Here is a 22,786-nt window from a genome sequence, read left to right as displayed (position 1 = left end):
CCACCCATTTATTTTTTCTTTACTTTTTCCCATTGAGTGCGGTGTATCCCAGTGGAGGTGCTGTTGGCATTTCTTGGTTTTGTGTGTGGCTTCTCTGCACTGGGCAGGCCTTCATTATTGGCCCTGCCACTAAGTATCAGTAGCAGCCCAGTCCCTGGGACGATGGACAGCACACTTGGACATTATCACATGTCTCTGGGTGTTCTACCACTCCTAACCTGGAAACAGGGTAGACATAGGCCTCCAATCTCTCTTCTCTTGTAATTCCAAATTTAATGTTTAATTTTGTCTTCATAACATGTACTTAGATTAAAAACTCAGATAGTGCTGTGAGAATTATAACACCCAACAACCAAGAAAGATCTTTTATGTCATTACTCTCAGCTTCTTACTTAGTTTCCCTAAAGCCGAGAGTCCTATCATCTTGTTCTAGTATTTACTTTTGTGTTTCTAAATAGCATACATAGAGAGTCATTATCTGATATTGTAGTTGAAAATATAACAGTGACTTCCTATTTAAAAAATTTCTTTTTAATATTTGTTTATTTTTGAGAAACAAAGAGAGACAGAACATAAGTAGGGGAGGGGCAGAGAGGAGACACAGAATCCGAAACAGGCTCCAGATTCCGAGCTGTCAGCACAGAGCCTGACACAGGGCTCGAATCCACGAACTCTGAGATCATCACCTGAGATGAAGTCGATGCTTAAGCGACTGAGCCACCCAGGTGCCCTGTGACTTCCCATTTTGTAAGATGAGTTATTTTTTCTTTTAAGCTTGCTGTAGCACCATACTCACAAAGCAAACTTTTTCGTCTCCATTTTTTCCCATTTTGTTATATAACTCATTTTGTTTAAATCTTCATTCAGTTTTTACATCACTGTTTTATATAAAAATTGTGCACAAGTGAGCCACTTAACGTCCTCTGGTTGAGTTTCTTTTCGTGTATGGTTTTGTTTTGCCTGAGAGTTAATGATTGGCTGTTGTTGATGGCTTCCTGCTCTGGGGTTCTTTCACTAATTCATCCCCACACTGTTGGCCAAACACATCGGATGCTTTATCAGTTTCTCATTTCTCTCTTTTTTTTTTTCCTTTTTTTTTTTTTCTTGGAGACAACTTTTCTGGAACCCTCCACCCTCCTGTGACATGATGTTGAAATGTATTTCCATAGAGTATAATGTTTTTTCTTGTCACTTTGGGAGCCCTGTCCCTTCTGAAATAGCTTTGGACACCGAATGCTGCGAGTAGATCAGGGAACCTTTGTTCACCACAACTTCAAAGTTCCACATAGAATAGTTATGTTTAATACATTTGAATGTTAATTGCCAAAATAAACATATTTTTGTCTGAAAGTACACCAGGTCCTAACTTATAAATGGCAATTACTTGAATTTTTAATCACATTTCATTTCTCAAATAATTTGCAATAACTTATGAGCATTAAAATAACTTCTGCATATTTCTGTGAAGTGATGAGATAGCAAATATCAATATTTATTTTTAATGCTAAACACACCTCACAGAAGCCATTTTACTTAGCACATACTACAGGTAGCCCCTGCTTTCTGAAAGTTTATGTTATGCCACTGCTCTGCATTAGTATGGTAATGGTGTCATGGTTTTTTCGTAAAAGTGGAACGTGGTATGTGCCAACAGGGGATACTCTTCACTTTATGCCATTTCAGGTTACGAAAGGTTTCCTAGGAACGCTCTACGTTCAGATAGCTGGGAACCTGTATTTCCATATGTCATTTGTGGCACGCGAGAGACATAGATAAATTAGTGAAACCTGGGCCCTGCCTTGACAGAGCTCACAGTGGAAAGGAGACAAAGGTATTTTTAAAGATGACTCAACATAATGTGTTAATTGTACAGAGTGTGCACTGAGGAGGGCGTTGGTCTAATTTGGAGTCAGGGAATACTTCTAAAAAGAGGTGATGTGGCAATGTCAGTTTTGGGTGTTGAGGCAAGAGTACACACACACACACACACACACACACACACACACACACACACATACACACACACACGTACACATATGCTCTATACTTACTTATTTTTATCTGACATGGTTTCTTTTTATGCAGAGGACTGAAGTCCAAATAGATCTATGTCCTCTCAGAGGGTATTGTCATGGCAAAAGTGAAAGTGACACGGCCCCACTTGTAATGATGTCTTCCAAATCAGGAAGCCAAGGGTCCCTTAGACCTAGTCATGCAAGTATGGACACCAATCTTAATTGCAGGCAAGTTTGCAAATATTTTTAGTTAGAGTAATTCCTTTGTATGTCCTCTGGTATCACGAGTAGGCCACGGAGAGAAGAAAAAAAGAGCAACTGGTCACTTTTTGTGTAAATGTAGTTAGTGTTCGTTGCGTTGCATCTAGAAGAGAAGAAAAAGAGTATCTGTTGAGCCCGTACCTTCTGCCATGTACCTTGCTAGTAGTGCTTTTGCTTTCGCTGAGTTGATCTTACTAGAACCCCATGAAGTAGATACTATCTTCCCACTTTGTATGTACAGAGCAGTGAAGTAAAGGGTAGAGAGGATTTAAACTCACCTATGCCTGACTCTAGAATGCGGTTTTCATAATACTTGGAAGCCTTGGAAATCTTTGATTTTAGGGTTGTGGGTGATATCAATATTTTACATTTTTGTGGGAATCTTCTATGTCCTAACATGGTGAGGACTTTAAAGACAATTTATTTTCTTCCAAGTAATTAAAAAAAAATAGGGGCGCCTGGGTGGCTCAGTTGGTTAAGCATCTGACTTCGGCTCAGGTCATGATCTCACAGTCGTGGGTTCGAGACCTGTGTCAGCTCTGTGCTGACAGATAAGAGTCTGAACCCTGCTTTGGATTCTGTGACTCCCTCTTGCTCTCTGCCTCTTGCCCGCTTGTGCTCTGTCTCTCTCTGTCTCTCAGAAATAAATAAAACTGTTTAAAAAGTTTAAAAGAAAAATAAGTAAAAGAAGCTTATAATTTCTTACCAAAAAATATTGCAATGACCTGCTAACTGGGGGGTCTTTGTGTCTCTACTGCGTTCTTTCTGCAGTTCACCCTCAGCATTGCTACTGAATTATGCATTTGCTTTTTCCCTTATCAGGTCCACTGTGAGAACTCTTAACTCATTTTTCAACACTTGCCTTAAGTATTTCTCCTGGGCAAGTCTATCTGACTCCCAATGACAAAAGTAACTCTTCAGTGCTTTCTTCTTAATTCTCTCATAGTGTTTTTACAATATCTTAATACAACTTTTATCTTGATGTAGTCTAAGAATTTAGTTGTCTGATATCAGCTAGATTGTGAGTTTGAGATGTTTTGGATATCATACAAATGGAAATGTATCATTGTATGTTTTTTGTAATTTGCTTTTTCCCTCTCAATATCATATCTGGGAGATTTATGCATGTTGATCTGTATACATGTAGTTCATTCACTCCTTACTCCAGTATAATCTTCATCGTATGACTCTTCTATAGTTTATTTATTCATTTATTGATTAATTGTCCTGAAAAGGAAATTTCAGCTGTATCCAGTGTGGGTTTTTGTTGTTGTTTTGTTGCAGTCATGGATATATATGTCTCCCGGTTTGCATTTGTAGTAACAGGATATATGGTGCTATGCGAATTATTAGGTTTTGGTTTATGTGCTTCTTCAACTTTACTAAATATTTCCGTATTGCTCTCTTACCAGCAGTGTATAAACATTGCTGCCATGCAACAATCTCTCTAATGCTGGATATTGCCCAATTTTTAAATTTGTGCCAACTGTGTGGGTGTAGAATGGTATCTCATTGCGGTTTTCATTTGCATTTTCCAGATTTTTAATGATCTCTTACATTTTTTTAAATGTTTACTAGCCATGTGTTTCTCCTTCTGTGAAGGAACTGTTTACATCTTTTGCCCATTTTTCTATAGTCTTGTTGGTCTTTTTAATTGAAATATCCAAATGCAATTGTGGATTTGTCTATATTTTGCAGTTCTGTTAGGTTCTGCTTCATGAGTTTTGGATCTCTGTCAGTAGGTGCATAAACATTTAGGATTGTAAGTCCTCTTGATAAATTGACCCCTTTAATTTTATGAAATGACTTTTGTTATCCCTAGTAATATTCTTGCTCTGAAATCTACCCTGTTATCATCATAACAACTCTAGTTTTCTTTGGTTAGAATTAGCATGGTATGTCTTTTTTCGCCCTGACACTTTTAACCTTCTTTTGTCTTTATATTTAAAGTGGGTTTCTTGTAGGCAGTATGTAGCTGAGTCTGGCATTTTTATCCAATCTGATAATCTCTTTCAATTGTTTAGACTCATTTACATTTAATGATATTATTGATGTGGTTGGGTTTAAATCTACCATCTTGCTATTTGTTTTCTATTTCTTCCATCTGTCTTTTATTCTCATTTCCCTCTTTTCCTGCCTTTCTCAGATAACTTATTTTTAATGACTCTATTATATATTATTTCTTGGCTTACTAGCTCTAACTCCATGTTTTATTATTTTAGTGTTTCCTGTAGGATTTATAGTATACATCTTTAACTTGCTACAGTCTACCTTCAAGTGGTATTATACCACTTCATGCATAACTAAAGACTTTTACAACAACATCCTTCTATTTTTCCCTCCCTGGCCTTTGTGTACTGTTGCCATACGTTTTATGCCTACATATGTTATAAACTCTATATTACAGTGTGATTATTTGTCTTTACCCAATAAATTATGTATTAAAGAGACTTGAATAGTAGAAGAATCTTACGTATTCGCCCGTGTAATTACCATTTCTGGTGCTCTTCATTCCATCGTGTAGATCCGTACCTCCATCTGGTATCCATTGCCGTCTGCCTGAAGGACTTGCTTTAATGCATTGAGGGTTTGCTGGTGATGAATCCTTTGAGCTTTTGTATGTCTGGAAAAGTATTTAGCCTTCATTTTTGGAACATATTTTTACTGGAATAAAATTCTAGTTAAATTTTTTTTCCCCTTTCATTATTTTAAAGATGTCACTCCATTGTCTTCTTGCTTGCATGGCTTGTGACAACAAACTACTGTATTCTTATATTTGTTCCTCTAGACATTACACATCTTTTTCCTCTGGTAGCTTTTAAGATTTTTCTCTTCAGACTGGTTCTGAGCAACGTGATTATGCTTTGGCATAGCTTTCTTCGTTTGTCTTGTGCTTGGGATTCACTGATCAAATTTAAAAAAATTCAGTCATTATTTCTTCAAAAAATTTTTTTGCCCCTTCCTCTTTTTCTCCTTTGGAGATTCTGATTACACGTATATTAAGCTAAATGAAGTTGTCCTAGGGGTCGGTGATCCTTTGTTTATATTCGAGTCTTTTTTTCTCCCTGTCATGTTTCATTTTAGAGGGTGTCCATTGCTATGTCTTCAAGTACACTGATCTTTTCTTCTATAGTGTTTCATCTGCTATTACTCCTATCTGGTGTATTTTTCATCTCAGCCACTGTAGTTTTTGTATCGTGAAATTCAGTTATATCCGTCGGTTGAGTGTCTGACTTCGGCTCAGGTCATGATCTCGGGTTTGTGAGTTCGAGCCCGTGTCAGGCTGTGTGCTGACAGCTCAGAGCCTGGAGCCTGCTTCAGATTTGGTGTCTCCCTTTCTCTCTGCCCCTCCCCTGCTCATGCTGTGTCTCTCTCTGTCTCAAAAATAAAACATTAAAAAAATTAAATAAAATAATTTAAAGAGTAAAATAAGACTGAGAAACCATCAATGCCTGGTCCCTTTCCGTGTTCCTCTCTCTAGAGGAAGCCCCTTTAACTCTTTCAGGTAATCCTTTTGGTATTGACTTTTATTTATTTATTTATTTATTTATTTATTTATTTATTTGTGTTTATTTTTGAGAGAGAGAGTGCAAGTTGAGGGGGAGGGGGTTAGAGAGAAGGGGGTACAGAAGATCCAAAGCGGGCTCTGTGCTGACAGCAGCAAGCTGGGTGTGGGGCTGGAACTCACGAACCATGAGATCATGACCTGAGCTGAAGTTAGATGCTCAATGAACTGACCCACCCAGGCACCCTGACCACTATATTTTAAACATTCTTATATTACAAGTTCTTGATTTTAGTCCTGTTGTAGGCATAATCTATTGACTTCTCAATGTGAAAGGTGAGGATTTACCCACTTGTCCACTTTCTCTCCCTTAGTCCCCTGCTTTTCACTGACCCTACGCACAATTCTAATAGCATAAAAAGCGGGGAGTTACTGCTAACTTGTTATAGAGTTTCTGTTTTACAAGATGAAAAGAGTTCTGGAGATGGATGTGGTAATGGTCCCACAATGGTATGAATGTTCTTAATGCCACAGAACTATCCAACAGAACTTTACGCTAAAAAATGGTTAAGGTGGTAAGTGGTTTTATGTGTATTTTACCACAATTAAAAAATATTCTTATCAGAGCGTATACTGTAATGTTTACCGATTGAATGGAGGAGTTTGAATGGATACAGATGAAACAAGATTGGCACCATGTTGAAAATGTTAAAGCTGAGCCATGGGTTCATGGGGCTTTGCAGTATTATTCTGTCTACTTTTGTGCATGTTGACAATTCCATAATAAAAATTTATACTTGAAAAAATCATACTAGATATTCTATGAGTTTAATTTTCTTGGAGAACTTTTTCTTATAGCCTATGACATGCTTACATGGGCTAGTTAGTCCCTGGGTTTGCTGCACAGCTGTATCCTTGGAGGTCTCTTCTTACCATTAGCCCAGACATACCCTTTCTTGATCTTTTTCTGCTGAATTCCTTGTTTCCTGGATCCTAGAATTTTCTCTCTTGGTATGCATGATTATTCTGGTGAAATTTATCCTCCTGTAATATCCAATGAGAGGAATTTTTTTTTTCAATATCCAGTGAGAGCTCATATGTCTGATAGTATCTTTTTTCATTATCACACTTGATTAATGTTTGGAGGGTTGGATTTTTGGTGCAGATATTGAGGAGTCATTTCCCCCTTCCACCCAACTTTGTGTCAAGCTAGTTGCTTTGTTGCCTCTTTCTCAGGTAGGGTTTGTTTCTTATTTAGAGTGTGGGGTCCTTCCATTTCCAGCCTTATGTAAACATCTTCATGTGGCTTCCCATCTTTGATAAGATTTAGACTTTGCTCCTTTCTGCCTGGTCCCAGAAGGCCATTAAAATGGCAGCTCACATCATCTGGGATTGGCAGATGCTCTCAGGACAAAAGCCTGCCTCGTTATTCATTTGTGCTTCTGAATTGCCTCACTCACTTTATTTTTGAGTTACCTACCATCCCACCAGATCAATGACACATTTAAAAATGTAGTTCCTATATTTCATCCAGAAACTGTAGTTGTCTGAAGGATGTCTCAGGGTATGTAGTTCATCTGAAAATGGTAGTCTCATTCCTTATAAAGGACAGTCACACTTTTAGAATATGGACATAATTGCATCTAAAGAAAATCCATAGTGAACAAGTGAGTTATTGATACCACTAATTCAGCAAAATTTACATTAATGTACTGATGAGTCCCACCCACTATATTTTTTTATCAAAATATCAATTATAATGGTTAATTAAAATTCAAATTTTAGTTTCTCGTGGAAACAATATTGCCTAGATATGCTCTAACTAGTGTACGTGTAGGATGAGCTGCTCCATGTTTTCCTACTAACTGACATTTACCTTTCAAAATTGCCAGAATTTGTTTTATGCACTTTCAATGGAGTATTTTCCAAAAGGTATAATAAATCATGTTATGCACTTCTTAAGCTCTATAAATTGACTAGCACAGGCATCAATTGACTCTTCCTTCATCACTCAGAGTAATTATTACTAAAAGTAGCATATTTCATTGGAAGGACTTAGACTTCAAAATCCGGCAGATCTGGAAATACAACTTGGCTTTGCTACTTACTACCAGTGTGCTCTTAGACAAGCCACTTACCAGTGACTGGGGAAGCCAGCTTGTACTGGTTCACCAGTACCTACTGTTAAGCTTTCAGCAATTTTGTGAGCTGATTCTTAACATATTCATGATTCAAAATTAAATTATAGAAATTTACTAAATTTTATTATTCCCCATGCCTCTGTAAATAACCCAAGGTTACTTAGCTTATTCTTGTATCTGTATAGAAGAAATCCTATATAATGCTGTGCTACCATTCATCTCTTCCCCACCCACCTTCAGTGCTATCCCCTTGGTTGCTTGAACTTGGCCATGGTGGAAGTATTAACACTGTAGGAATTGGCCAAGTGCTGCCAAGTCAGTATTTAATGTATCGTTTTGTTGACTGTCAAGACCTAAGAAAGTGATAGAGACAATCTTAATAATTCAGAGTACAGTTAAAAGTGTGTCACATCTGTAGCGTTACATTCTAAGTAGGACTGATGTTTGAGGAAATTTTCTTCCAGTGTTTGAAAACATTATCCAATTCAGTGAAGATGTAGCTCATATTACTGATGAACAAGTGAAATTCTGTTGTTTTCCTTTTATCTTGCCTGTTAATTTAAGCAAACATATCAGTTAACATTCACATGAGAACTACACACATTTGTTAGGTCGCAGCCATAGCTTGGCTACCAATATAAAAATTTGGCAAAAACCTAAGTGAGCGTTCTATGAGAATCAGTTGGCCATATGGAATTTATAGAAAGAGCATTACATATTATTTGGAAATTGTGTACTACATGGCTTTTGTGTCAATAAAATTTCTAATTAACATATGTACACATACTTTATTTTTATTTGTTTTTTTTAAGTAAGCTCTCTCCCTAATGTGGGGCTTGGACTCACAACCCTAGGATCAAGAGTAGCATGCTCTACCAGTTGAGCCAGCCAGGTGCCCCCACAGTTTTAAACGTATAGCCAGTTGTTAATATTTACTAGAACGCTATTGCTTAAACTCTCTGAGATTAAGTTCTTCATCTGTTAAATCACTTATCCAAAACTATGAGCACCATATTTGACTAAATTGTATTTTAGTATTCATACCTGTTTCCTTCTAAGATTGGATATCAGTATTTTCCCCCATCCCTCTAAACCTCATTTATAGACATAAATTGAGAGCCATTGGAATGTATATAGCTTTTTGCCTCTATATTATGACTCCAGAGTATAGTAATTTTTAATATTCACAATTTCTTTGTATAGATACTTAGTATCCTACTTGATTTCAACTGTCATTTTTGCTCTTGTCAGAGCTCCTCCTTTTACTAGCCTCTCCTGTCTCCCCGTGGTCCCCTCCCATAACTTACAGCCTATGCTGTCCTTGTGTGGGTCCAAAACCTAATACCCAATCCTGTTTGAATTGTATGCACAATATGAGTAAGTAGATGCTAAGTGAGACCTGAAAGACCTTCCTGTAATTGCTTTGGTCTACTCTACTCTATCTGTGACCTCCTTTCTTATATAAAAATTATTATGAGGGGCACCTGGGTGGCTCAGTCTGTTAAAGCATCATACTCTTCATTTTGGCTCAGGTCATGATCTCACAATTCGTGAGTTCGAGCCCTGCATCAGGCTCCATGCTTATAGCATGGAGCCTGGTTGAGATTCTCTTTCTCCTTCTCTCCCTGCTCCTTACCCGCTCACACATGCGCGCACACACACGCACACAATCTCTTGCAAAATAGTAAATAAATACACGTTAAAATAAAATAATTATGAAATATTTTAGACACATTAAAAGGGTTGGGAATAATGTAATAAATACCTACCCATATGCTCCTAACCCAGTTTAAGGAAGGAAACATAAGAATTGCAGTCACACTCCTCCCAGGTTCCATTACCCTCTTTTTCTCCCCAATGGTAACCACTAGCCTGAATTGACCATTCCCAGGCATGTTATACATTTACCTTGTATCTATATGTTCAGAAAATACACGGATTGTTTTTACATATTTAAAAATATACAAAACATGATAAATGTATATGTTCTTTTTTTCATATTGTATATATTCTTTAAAAAAATCAGTAGGCTTCATATTTTAGAATGATTTTAAGTTTACAGGAAAATTGGGCAGAAAATCCTGAGAGTTTCCATATACCCCATTCCCCTGGTTGCCTTACTAGTAACATCTTGCATTACTGTGGAACAATTATTACGACTGATGAATGAATATCGATGCAGTATCATTAACTAAAGTTCATAGTTTATGGGTTTTGATAAATATATCCACAATTACATTATTATGTAGCATACTTACTGCCCTAAAATTCTGAATTCCATCTCTTTATCCCCGGATACATTCTTTTGGATCTCAGTTTTTTTGTTTGTATAACTTCATAGTTTTGAGGCTGAGTCCATTTGGAGTCTAATAACAAAACACCATAAACTGGAAGGCTTATTTCTCACAATTCCAGAGGCTGCAAGTCTGAGGTGAGAGTGGCTGGGCAAGGGCCCTCTTCTGCATCACAGATATCTATGTTTTCACATGGCACAGAGAACTAGGGAACTCTGGGGTCTCTTACAAGGGCACCAACTCATTCATGAGGGCTCCTCCCTCATGTCTGAAGCACCTCCCAAAGATCCCACCTCCTAATACCTTCACGTTGGCCATTAGGATTTCAACGTAAGTTTTGGGGGATACAAACATTCAGAGTGTAGCACAGGGTTACTCTCTGATTCATTTCCCTTAACTGCTGATTAGTGTTTCCTCTGTATGCTTATACCTCAAATTAATGATCTGTTCTACTGTTGGTAGAATGTAGGTTGTTTCCAGGATTTTGTTAGTACAGACGTCTCTGCCTCAATGATCTCATATAATCTCTTTGTGAAAATCATGAGCATTTCTCCAGGGTATGTACCTAGAAGTGGAATTAGGGAGTCACGAGATTTTTAAAATTACTCCTTTATACCATAGAATGCATTTTAACTCCATTTAAACAACATTTCTATGTGTACAGATACTCCAAATCTAATGCAATTTTTACTTTCTGTTCTTCTAATGTGCAACACTCTCTCTTTCCTGTGAGGTTTTGTATCTTAGCTGCCCTTTTTTCTATTTTGTATCCACCCCCACTTCCCAGCAATTCATCTTGATGACCCAACTTTTCGTTTAGGTGTCTGTCTAAAAGTCATTTTTCTAAGAGACCCCCGACTCTAGTCCACATCTGGATAAATGCCCCTCCTTGGTTTTCTGGCAAGGCTTTTACCTCAGCTGTTTTGCAGTTGCCCATAGCTAACTTCTCCAAGGACAGGAAGCACAGCAGAGTTCGCCCTGGTATCTCCTGCGCTCAGCATAAAGCCTGACACATAACATTTGTGGAATTAATGGAGGTATGAATGAATGAATGTAGGATGCTAATATCATGTCAACAGCGGCAGAAACTAGTGCCCTCCCCACAATAATTGACTGGACCATTGCAGGCTCCAGTGGTAACTAACCGAAAATAGGGTTCAAGTGTAGAGGGCCAAAGACAAGGTCCTGAGACTCCATCAGGCACAGCAAGGACAAGACGTGTCAGTCATGGCCAGGAGGAGATATTTTCAACTCAGACATTCATAAGCTGGGGCCTGCCTCTGTTTACCAGCTGGGAAATCTTCAGAAAATGAACCATGAAAGCCTGTGATGCAGCAGCAGTACGCAATCATTTTTCATTTGCTACCAGTCAGTTTCAGGGATCAAGGACAGCTAAACACATAACTCGCTCATGCATGTTATTTTAAAGGCATATTTTAAAGTTATAAATACGGTACATTGAGTTAATGAGGTATGTTCTTTTGGCGACAAATATTTACATTCCACATATGCCTCTTGATGTCGAGTGTAACCGTTTCATTTTCTTCTTTTTCTCAGGAGGCTGGGATGCAGATGGAAAAGGCCCTAGTGTCTGGGACACATTCACCCATCAGGGAGGAGAGAGAGTTTTCCAGAACCAGACTGGCGATGTAGCTTGTGGCAGCTACACTCTGTGGGAGGAAGATTTGAAATGTATCAAACAGCTTGGATTGACTCATTACCGCTTCTCTCTTTCCTGGTCACGTCTGTTACCTGATGGGACGACAGGTTTCATCAACCAGAAAGGCAAGTGTTTCTTAAAAATAGAAGGTTGCAGCTTTAATTCAAGGTTATTGCTGCAGTCTGGCATAATTAATCCAGTGTGCTGTTCTGCAGCCTAGCTTTGAAATTGCAAGCTTTTAGGGTGATTATAGCATAAATTTTTTGAAATAGGTTTGCATTAGCTTTCTTAATAATATTCTGTTTTCCTTTAACTGGAGATATTTGTTGGGAGGGGCAAAATAGATGGGCAGGCAGGGGGTGGGGATAAGTATTTAACTGATGTAAGATACGGAGTGTTTACCTGAAGGTGAATTTTCCAAAAGTTATGTATTAAACTGTTTTCAGTTGTGTTAGGCTGTGATGAGTTATGAAAAGCCCTGCAGAACTTGAGGAGATTTGGAGCATTTCAGTTGGAGGTGAATTGGTGGAGCTAATTAACTAGCAAAGAGATTAGCACCAAGGCATGTGAAGTTCATTTAATTAGGGATTAAGTGGGGCGCCTGGGTGGCGCAGTCGGTTAAGCGTCCGACTTCAGCCAGGTCACGATCTCGCGGTCCGTGAGTTCGAGCCCCGCGTCGGGCTCTGGGCTGATGGCTCAGAGCCTGGAGCCTGTTTCCGATTCTGTGTCTCCCTCTCTCTCTGCCCCTCCCCCGTTCATGCTCTGTCTCTCTCTGTCCCAAAAAATAAATAAACGTTGAAAAAAAAATTAAAAAAAAAAATTAGGGATTAAGTGCCAGCTATATCACTTGCTATCTATGTAAGCATCTCTTGGGCATTTTTTCATGACTCAGTTTCCCCACAAGTAGAAAGGAATACTATAATAGTTCCTACTTCCAAGAGTTGTGGGAAGTTTAAGTGAAATTAACTCTGTAAAGTGCATTATTTACATAGTAGCTTGTATATCATAAAAGCATTCAAATAGTGTTAGCTCTTATTCTTATTGAGCTTTGTAATTAAAAAGACTACTGTCCTGGGGTGCTTGGGTGGCTTAGTCAGTTAAGTGTCTGACTCTTGATTTTGGCTTGGGTCATGATTTCACTGTTTGTGAATTCGAGCCCCGCATCGGGTTCTGCGCTGACAGCACAGAGCCTGCTTGGGATTCTCTCTCTTCCTCTCTCTCTCTCTCTGCCCCTCCCTGACTCATGCTGTCTCTCTCTGTCTCTCTCTGTCTCTCTCTGTCTCTCTCTCTGTCTCTCAAAATAAGTAAATAAAAACTTTACAAAAAAAAGACTACTGCCCTATTTGAATGCCTGTTATTTATGAGACATTTTAAATACATTTTCTCAAATCCCCACAATCAATGAGGAGAAGGTATAATTAATCACATTTTTTACAGTGGTACACGTCCAAATCCAGATATTTTGTAAATGGTGGGTTTGGAATTTAAACCTAAGGTCTAGCTAGCTCCTTCCACACAACAGTGCTGGCAAACTATAACCTGAGGGCCAAATTTGGCCTGACTCCCATTTTTGTAAATAAAGTTTTATTGCAGCACAGCCATGCCCATTCGTTACATATAGTCTGTGGTTGTTTTCCCATTACCTTGGTAGAATTGAGTAGTTGGTGCAGAGACCATATGGCCTGCAAAGCCTGAAATATTTACTACCTGGTACTTTACAAGAAAAGTTTTGTGACCCCTGTACTACAACATAAAGTCTTCTTAATAAAGAATCTTTATTGCTACTTTGTCCTGGGAAATACTTCACACTACTCCTAGGGTTGGGACTAGGTGAGGCAAGTGATGTGCCCAAGGTGCAAAATCCAAGGAAACGTTGACTCTCAGGGTCTTGCAAGTGCAAGGTGGGCACTTGCAGAAACCCGAATGAAGGGCCCTGCTTGCCTCATCCCGCTTCCAGCCTTCAGTGCCTTCACTGATCCTCAGGGGCTCTTTTTTGGGTAAGTTATCTGATTTCCCACATAGTAAGAACCACCTGTGACAACAATTGCTAGGTGGGCATATGTACTTGCAAATGTTGATTTTTATGTAAGGTGGGGGAATCTGTAGGTTGTGAAATGCAGCTGCAACTTCAGATAAGGGACAACACAAGATTAGCAAGTCCATTGCCCAATCTAAAGACATTAGCTCCCCTGACTAACTCCTGTTGGTTGAATGTCTAGTTTCTTGACATCACAGACCAGTTTTTTTTTCCTGCCTTGAACACACATTAACTTGTTCAGTTTAAAAGTGAACTAATAATTTTCTGCCTTCCTCATCCATCATCTATAACCTTCTCTCTTCTCTGGCACCATTATACCCTCAAAAGTCTAAAAACTAAGAGTAATCTCTGAATCTCCTCTTATTTTTCCTTCTACATCTAATTGGTTGCTAAGTATGATCCATTCCACTTATGTCTCTTTAACTTCTCCCTCCTGGCCCTCTTCTCTGCCTCCGCCCTGGTTTAGTTCTTTATCATTCCCATCAAGGACTTTTTGATATACCCATGCTGGGTCTAACTACTTTCACACTTTCTCTGCCCTTTAGTTCTTTGTACAAAATCCCAAGCCTCGATGTATAGTGCACACTCCTTCATAACACCGTTTCAGGTTTCATTTGACTTAGTCTTAACTCACCTCTGTTGCATTGCAGGCTGAAATTCCCTCATGCATACGACCCATGCAATTGTTCTATGTAATTCCCTAAGCACATAACCCACTACTTATTAAACGTACTATGCAATTTTCCACCCCTGTAGGAATTTTCTTAAACTCTTTTCTCCTGCCTGGAATGGCTATACCCACTGAATATCAACCCTCTTGGTAAGACCAGCATGGATGTTTCTTCTTTACACTCTCCCCTGTTCGAAGACAGAATACGTCTTTGTTTTTCTATTCCCGTAGCACGTCATAAACCTCTTTGAGTATTTCTCACATTTTTTACTCTTAGCATTATTAAATCCCCTGTTAGATTATAAGCACCTTGAGTTTAATTCAATTCAACAAATGTGTCTTAACTATCTACTGTGTGTCAGGGACTGTGCTAGGTACTTGTATTGAATTGCCTATAGTGTATGGGCAGATAATTCTGCCTCATTCACCCGCATAACAGTATGGTGTCTTACAAGGAGGAATTCAGTAAACATTTACTGAGTTTAAGTGAATTAGGTCAATAATAATCATAAAAATAACCCTAAAGCTAGTAATGGTTGTGTTTTCTTGAGCACACAGTATGTATAGCTCAGTGTGCCGAACATTGCACCCTGCTTTTGCTGATTTAATGCTCCTAATACCCTTATGGGTGAGGTGCTTCTCTAAACAGGGAATAATGGTGATCTGGGATGGAAGGCTGGGTATAAATTTGCCAAGGTGGCAATTTAGTGCTGAATTCAACCTAGGTCTGCCTAATGTCAAACATGTAGTATCTACTCTAGAACCTTCTTTAGCCTCACTAGACCATTTCTACTCCCTGTGCTACAATTTCTCTGTTGGTGAAATGAAGCAAAGGCACCACATCACCAGAACTCTTTCCACTGCTGTAGTCCATGATTCTGGGTGTTTGGAGCTTTCACTGAATTTCCATTTGGATGGTAAACAATGGAAAAACTTGAAAACACACACACACACACACACACACACACACACACACAACAAAACAACACCGCCCCGGGGCCAACTTGTAATACAGATCCATAACCCCTTATCTGAAATTCTAAAATCCAAAAAGCTCTGAATACTGAATCCTTTTTAGCAAGTTTAATTTTAAAAATAATTTGGCAACAAAAGCTAACCTGAATTGATGCTTTTTTTTAATTGAAGAATAATTGATATACAATATTGTATTAGTTTCAGGTATAGAACATGGTGATTTAACATATATATATATATATATATATATATATGTATATATATATATATATATATATATATATATATATATATATATATATTACTAAATGATCACCACAATAAGTCTGGTTACCAGGTGTAATCATACAAAGTTGTTATGATATTATTGACCATATTCCCAATGCTGCACACTATGCCTCCATGACTTACTTATTTTATACTTGGAAGATTATGCCTCTTAATCCCCTTCACCTATTTTGCTCATCCTCCTTCCTCTCTCCCCTGTAGCAACAATCAGTTTGTTCTCAATATCTGAGTTTGATTCTGGTTTGTTTTCTTTGTTCATTTGTTTTTTAGAGTCCATGTATAAGTGAAGTCATATGGAATTTGACTAATTTCACTAGGCATAATACCCTCTAGATCCATCCATTTCACTACAAATGGCAAGATTTCATTCCCTTTTATGGTTGAGTAATATTCCATCACACACACACACGCACGCACGCACGCACACAGACACGCAGACACACAGACACACATACACAGACACCACATCTTTATCCATTCACCCATAGATGGATATTTAGGTTGCTTTTATATCTTGGCTATTGTAAGTAATGCAGCAATGAACCCAGCAGGTCATATGTCTTTTCAAATTAGTGTTTTTGTTTTCTTCAGGTAAATATCTAGAAGTAGAATTGCTGGATCATGTGGTAGTTCTATTTTTAACTTTTTAAGGAACCTCCATACTATTTTCCATAGTGGCCACACCAATTTACATTCTTATTAATACTGCATGAGAGTTTCTGTTTCTCCACATCCTCACTAGCACTTGCTACTTCTTGATACTAGCCATTCTGATAGGTTTAAGGTGTTATCTCATCCTGGTTTTGATTTGCATCTCCTGATGGTTAGTGACATTGAGCATTATTTTCATGTGCCTTTTGGCCATCTGTTTGGCTTTTTTGGAAAAGTATCTATTCAGGTTCCCTGCCTATTTTTTAATCAGGTTATTTTTTAAAATATTTATTTATTTATTTTTGAGAGAAAGAGGAAGAGGCAGAGGGAGAGGGAGACAGAGAATCCCAAGCAGGTTCCCTGCTGTCAGTGCAGAACCTGGTGTGGGGCTTGAACTCATGAACCGTGAGATCATGACCTGAGCTGAAATCAAGAGTTGGATGCTCAACCAACTGAACCACCCAGGCACCCCAATCAGGTTGTTTTTTGATACTCAGTTTTACGGGTTCCTTATATATTTTGGACGTCCAACCCTTGTGAAAATTTTTTTACAATGTTAGGTGATTTCACTTGGTAAGAATGTTTATATAGTTTATTGCAGAAATGTGGGGAATATGCTTAGGAATCCCCCAGGCTTACACCAATGGGTTAACAAGGCATAAAGAAATACAAAGCTATAGAATGCTCATACTCAAGTATGGGTAAACCAGATTGGCACCTCAAAAATAGGGGGGTGCAAAGGCACCCAAGAATAGGGAGGCGCAAAGGTGCCAAGACTAGAGAGGTGCACAGGCACCCCAAAATAGACAGGGGGTGCAGAGCCCCCAGAATAGAGAGGGAGGGGCAAAGGTCCAAAATAGAAACAGGCACAAAGGTGCCCAATACATAGGTATATGAAATAAACAAGATTAGATATTCAGGGTGGAAGCACCCCCAATTTAGTACTACAGCAGAAAAGCTGCTTTCACAGGAGGATAGGGCCCAGTTAGGTAAACTGGTGAATTGGACTATGGACCACTGCGCTGCAGGCGATGCAGCTCAGAGCAGAGATGGTTAACAAAAGAAAAGGTGGCTTATTAACCCTGAGGTTATTTCCCCTATCTGTCTCATCCCCTAGGCTAGCTAAGATAAACAAGCATGGCACCTCCTGTCTGCCATTAACAACCACCTGCCCATCTACCCAGCGCCAGGATTTTGTTTTATATTGACCCAAACCCCAAATACTGTATATTTTCAAATTCCCCCTTTTCCCTCACATCCCCAAGTTAATGTTGACAGTTTCTTTGTTTCTTTGTACAGCCCATCACGTTTGTAAGCCTTCTGATCTTAATAAATACCCAGCAAAGACCCTTATTTGGGGCTCTTGTCTTTTCCCGGACATTAGCCATCTCCCGCTCTAATCCTGCGTCTGCTCTTTTGCTGGCCAAAAGAGAACTTTAGACTTAGAGTCTATGACACAGAAATATTAAGTGAGACTGATCCAGACCCACTGAGGGTATTAACTTAGTATATGGTATTTGCTCTGTATTTCCTTTCTAAAAATCCAAAAATTCGGAACACATTTCCCTCCAAGATTTTCAGATAGAGGATTACTGTACCACTATGTCAACATATCAAGCTATTTAAAACAAATATGAGATATATACAGAAGTCCATGGAGCACACTATAGATCAACTATCCAGGAACAGGACAGCAGAAAAGCTGGAGGGGGGTGGTGATGAGACTGGAGATACTGGGGCCACTTGCACAATGTGGGAAGATAAGTCATGCACATCTCATGTGAGGATCACGTGCCCCAGCACTGAGCTCTTTATGTTTGCCCCCAGCTTTTGTAAAGTCATAGCTGATTAATATTACAGACTTTTCCATGAACAAGAGGGCACAGGAGGTGCTTCCAGTCGGCAGAATTGCAATAAGCGGTTGCTCACTGTTGTGCAGTGATCTGTTGAAGCAACTGGAACTGTTTTAACTCAGAAAGGCCATCATTTGTTTTTTTCTGTTTAAACATTTTCTCAAAGAGCATGTAACGAATTGGAAAAACCCTTGTCACTATCCTTTACAAGGCACCCTGTTTTTTGTGTTCTAACTCCTATTTTAAAGCTTGATTAGAGGACATTTGGAAACGTGTAAAACCTATGTTCCCAAACTGTAAGAATATTTTACAAAGTGGAATTGTTACACAGCCTTTCTCTTTCAAATGTCAAGTCTTCGAGGTTTAACAAGAAGAGATTGAGCTGGCAAAAGAAATCACATATTTCTCTAGTTCTCAGATGTTCAAGTTCATTTTCATTTCTGCCACAAATGTAAGTTTCAGATGATTAGTAGGGGACCCAGGTATTGGAAATAAAAAAAAGGAATGTCTATGCAGAATTCCTTATTCACTTTAGTATTTAAAATATGAGCACAGTTAGCAGGAATGGTAAAGTAAATAACTAAAGAAACATTTATTAATCTGCTACTCCATATCAGGCAATATGTTAGGCTGAATAATGGCCCCCAAAGATGCTCACATCCTAATTCATAGAAACTGTGACCATATTATCTTACATGGTTAAAGGGACTTTACAGTTGTCATTACATTAAAAATTTTGAGATGAGGAGATTATCCTGGATTATCTGGATGGTCCCAGTGTAATCAATGAGCCCTTATAAGAGGGAAACAAGAGGATCGGAGTCAGAGAGAGAAAATACAGGAACTGAAACAGAGGTCAGAGAGGAGAGAAGATGGTTATACTGTTGGCTTTGAGAATATTAGAGGGGCCACGAGCCAAGGAATGCAGGCCACCTCTGGAAGCCAGAAGAGGCAAAGAAATGGGTTCTCCTTGAGAGCCTCCAGAAAGAACTTAGCCTTGCTGACATTTTGATTTTAGTTCAGTGAGAATCTTTTTGAGTATCTGATGCCCAGAACTGTAAGATAATAAATTTGTGTTGGTTTAAGCCACTAAGTTTATGGTAATTTTTGATAGCAGCAATAGGAAGCAAATACAGGCACTGTGATAAGAGAACATATAGGGCAAGCAAAGAAATTAATTGGTGGTGTGAGTCTAGAAGGGAATGAACCTAGTTGTCATGTGTGATGCATGTTAGACACTTGAACAAAATTAATTCTACATTAAGATATTTATAGTTTGGCTAGGGGGATTCCAGGTCAGTTATTTTCTGCATTGACACATCATCTTTGCAAGTCCTAGCCACATCCTCTTCTGAGAGAATTTCCCCATTTCTTTGTTCTACATAGACCTGCTCCACTCCTGGCCATAGCTGACTGGACAAGGGAAAGACCTTTTTCCCCTGTGACATAATATGGTATAACCTCATGGAAAAAGAGAATCTTGCCCAGTTGTCTTCCCCTCTCAGAGATGTTTGGAGTTGAGAAGTTGAGAATATGAGTTGGTTGGTGCTGGAACCAGGACTATAAGATAGCTTTGGCAGATGGGATGGCCATTTTGAGACCATAGCAAATTTGGTGCATAAAGAAAACATGTGTTGAGTGAAACTGGATGGGTGAGACCAGTCTTTCTTGAGAGGCAAAGACTTTCTCAGCTCCCAGCTTCAATTCCCTTGAGTTTCAGTTGTAATTTTGTGTGACTGGAATCTGATAGCTCTCTATCATATCAAATAATTCCCAGGCTTCCTACACCAAACAGCCACCTGCCCCTCATGCTACCTTTATATTTGAGTTAATCTGAAGTGGGTTGCTTTCCCCTATATCCAAAAGACATTTAACTCACATTTGCTTTATATTTCCAAAGATCAAATAAGAAGAAATGGGCTTAATTATATCAGAGAAAATGGTAGTTAAGTATGAAAGAAGGCTATGGAAGTTTAAATACTTAAAATAATCAGTTATGTCCTGGGGTGCCTGGGTGGCTCAGTCGGTTAAGCGATCGACTTTGGCTCAGGTCATGATTTCACAGTTTGGTTCATGGGTTCGAGCCCCTCATTGTGCTCTGTGCTGACAGCTCGGAGCCTGGATCTTGCTTTGAATTCTCTCCTTCTCTCTCTGCCCCTCCCCCACTTGCACCCTGTCTCTCTAAAAAATAAACAGTAGAAAAAAATTATATATTTAAAAGAATTATGTCCTAAATATCCAGGAGCAGAATAGAGTCCAAATAGCCTCTCAAAGTTTCAAGGTCCCTTTATTGGTAACAGATGATCATTTAAAAATACACATTTGTCCAACGACTGAATTTCTTATAAAAGCTAAAGAATCCTTTCATGATTTGGTCTCATTTGATACTCAAAACAGTCATGAGGTGGCACTTATAATATACGTAATATTTTTACAGATGAGGAAACTTGGATGTACATAGGTCAAGTGATTTGTCCATGATTCTTCAGCTCAACTGTTTGACTCTGGAGTTCTGCTCTTATAAACGTCACTTCACTGCCCCATGGGAAAATTGCATTACAGCACCAAACCAAAAGTGCTCTGTATAAACCAAGAGTACTCAATTCTGGGATAAATATTAATTATTAAATGCTTTGTTGCTCTGTCAGGCTGATGAGTGAGAAAAAAAAATCTTATTTAAAATTTTTTTAAATCTTCAATTAAACCAAAGATTATCATGTTGTTTGAACTACGTTGATTGCCATCATTAATGATTGTACCACATCTAATGATGCTTACAGGGGTAAATCATTGATTCCTCCAAAAATGAAAAAAAAAGGATCTAATATGAATCAGCTCCAAAATAGGTGATTGTGAAGACCAGTAAAACATTGTCACCATGCTTCTGGTTCTGAAACAGTAAACGTGAGAAACGGAATGTCATGGTAGAACTGGTTCAGTCTTTGTAGTGAGGCAGACTGGGTTTAAATGTCGGCTGTGCCATATGACATTATTACTTAAGTCTGGGACTTGCTGTCTCTGAAGAGAAGAGGTTTCCTTAGATGCTTAATGAGGATACAAAATATCTACCTCTTGGTGCACCTGGGTGGCTCAGTTGATTAAACGTCTGACTTTGGCTCAGGTCATGATCTCATGGTTTATGGGTTCGAGCCCCACATCGGGATCCACACTGATAGTGTGGAGCCTGCTTGGGATTCTCTGTCTCTCCTCCTTCCCCTCCTCCTCTACCCACCCCTTCTTCTGCCCCTTCTGTGCTCATGCTTTCTTTCTCTCTCAGAATAAATAAATAAACTTAAAAAAAAAAAAAGCCCACCTCTTGGGCTTAGGGCTAGGATTAAATGAAATGGCACATATAGTATGAATGCAATAAATGAAAACTGATGTTATTTTTATATTCAGAGCCAATGGAAGGAATTGTCTGTGAAAACCTTCACACATATCAATTCCAAACTGATTCCATTATACCATCATTGGATATTGCGTTTTACAAATGAGGACATGTGGGCTTGCAGAGGCCCTGAGATGGGACGGCGGAATGATCTTTCACTGTGAGAGAAAAGAAAAACTTTATAACGTTTGGTGAATGTATTAGTTTTCTATTGCTGCTGCAACAAATTATCACAAGCTTAGCTGCTTAAAAATAGCATAAGTTTTACACTTGAAAATAATATAAAATTGTATACCAAGTATATTTCAATTAAAAAGCACAAATTTATTACTTTAGAGTTATGGAGGTCAGAAGTCTGACATGGGTCTCTGTAGGCTAAAACCAAGGTGCCTACAGGGTTGCATTTCTTTCCAAAGTCTGTTTCTTGGCTTGTTTCAGTTTCTTATGGTAGTAGGACTGAAGGCCTCATTTCCTTGATGATTATCAACTGAGGGCCATTTTCCGTTTCTAGAAGCAACCTGCATTCCTTGGCAGGTGGCTCCCTTCTTCCACATTCAAAGCTGACAATAGTGGGTTCAGTGCTTCTTATGCTGCCACCTCTCTGGCCTCTTCTGTTGTTCATCGTTCCGACCCACTCCTCTGCTCTACTCTTGCACTTCTAAGGACTCATGTGGTTAGATTGGGCCCACCTGAACCATCTAGAGAAATCTCCCCATCTCAAGATTTTTAACCTTAATGACATCAGCAAATTCTTTTTTCTATGTAAAGTAACTTATTCACATGTTTCATGGATTAGGGCATGGACATAGGGCATGGATTAGGGCATAGGTTGAGGTATCCTATCTGCCAAGTGAGTAATGGCATATGTAAGGGTCTTCCAAGTATGGAGTTGTTATGCATGATTCACATTATGTTCTGGTTTGCAAAACAAGAGAGCTGTTGTTAAAAATATCCACTCTTACAGACAGACAGACAACACATGATCTTGCATTGTTTGGCTTGCTTACCTCTCACCATTCTTGTGCTTTCTCTGCTCAGCTATACATT

General features: G+C 38.8%; 1 protein-coding gene across 6 annotated transcripts in view; it reads left to right on the top strand.

The window, feature by feature from the left end:
- The window catches only part of LOC112858541 (cytosolic beta-glucosidase), a 161,170-nt gene that overhangs the window by 18,150 nt on the left and 120,234 nt on the right, over window positions 1-22,786 (top strand). For 5 of the 6 annotated variants that reach the window (XM_086705327.1, XM_086705329.1, XM_025921973.2 and 2 more), the window contains exon 2: window positions 11,774-12,001. In XM_086705327.1, the coding sequence (XP_086561453.1) occupies window positions 11,774-12,001 (228 nt within the window). Of the gene's footprint in view, window positions 1-11,773; window positions 12,008-22,786 lie in introns of all 6 variants that reach the window. The other variant, XM_086705326.1, reaches the window with a different exon arrangement.

The sequence above is a fragment of the Puma concolor genome, chromosome B1, assembly GCF_028749965.1.
Source record: "Puma concolor isolate L17-30 chromosome B1, mPumCon1.1.hap2, whole genome shotgun sequence".
Classification (NCBI taxonomy): domain Eukaryota; kingdom Metazoa; phylum Chordata; class Mammalia; order Carnivora; family Felidae; genus Puma; species Puma concolor.
Note: the sequence above shows the minus strand (reverse complement) of the source record. Positions and strands in the feature narration are given on the sequence as shown.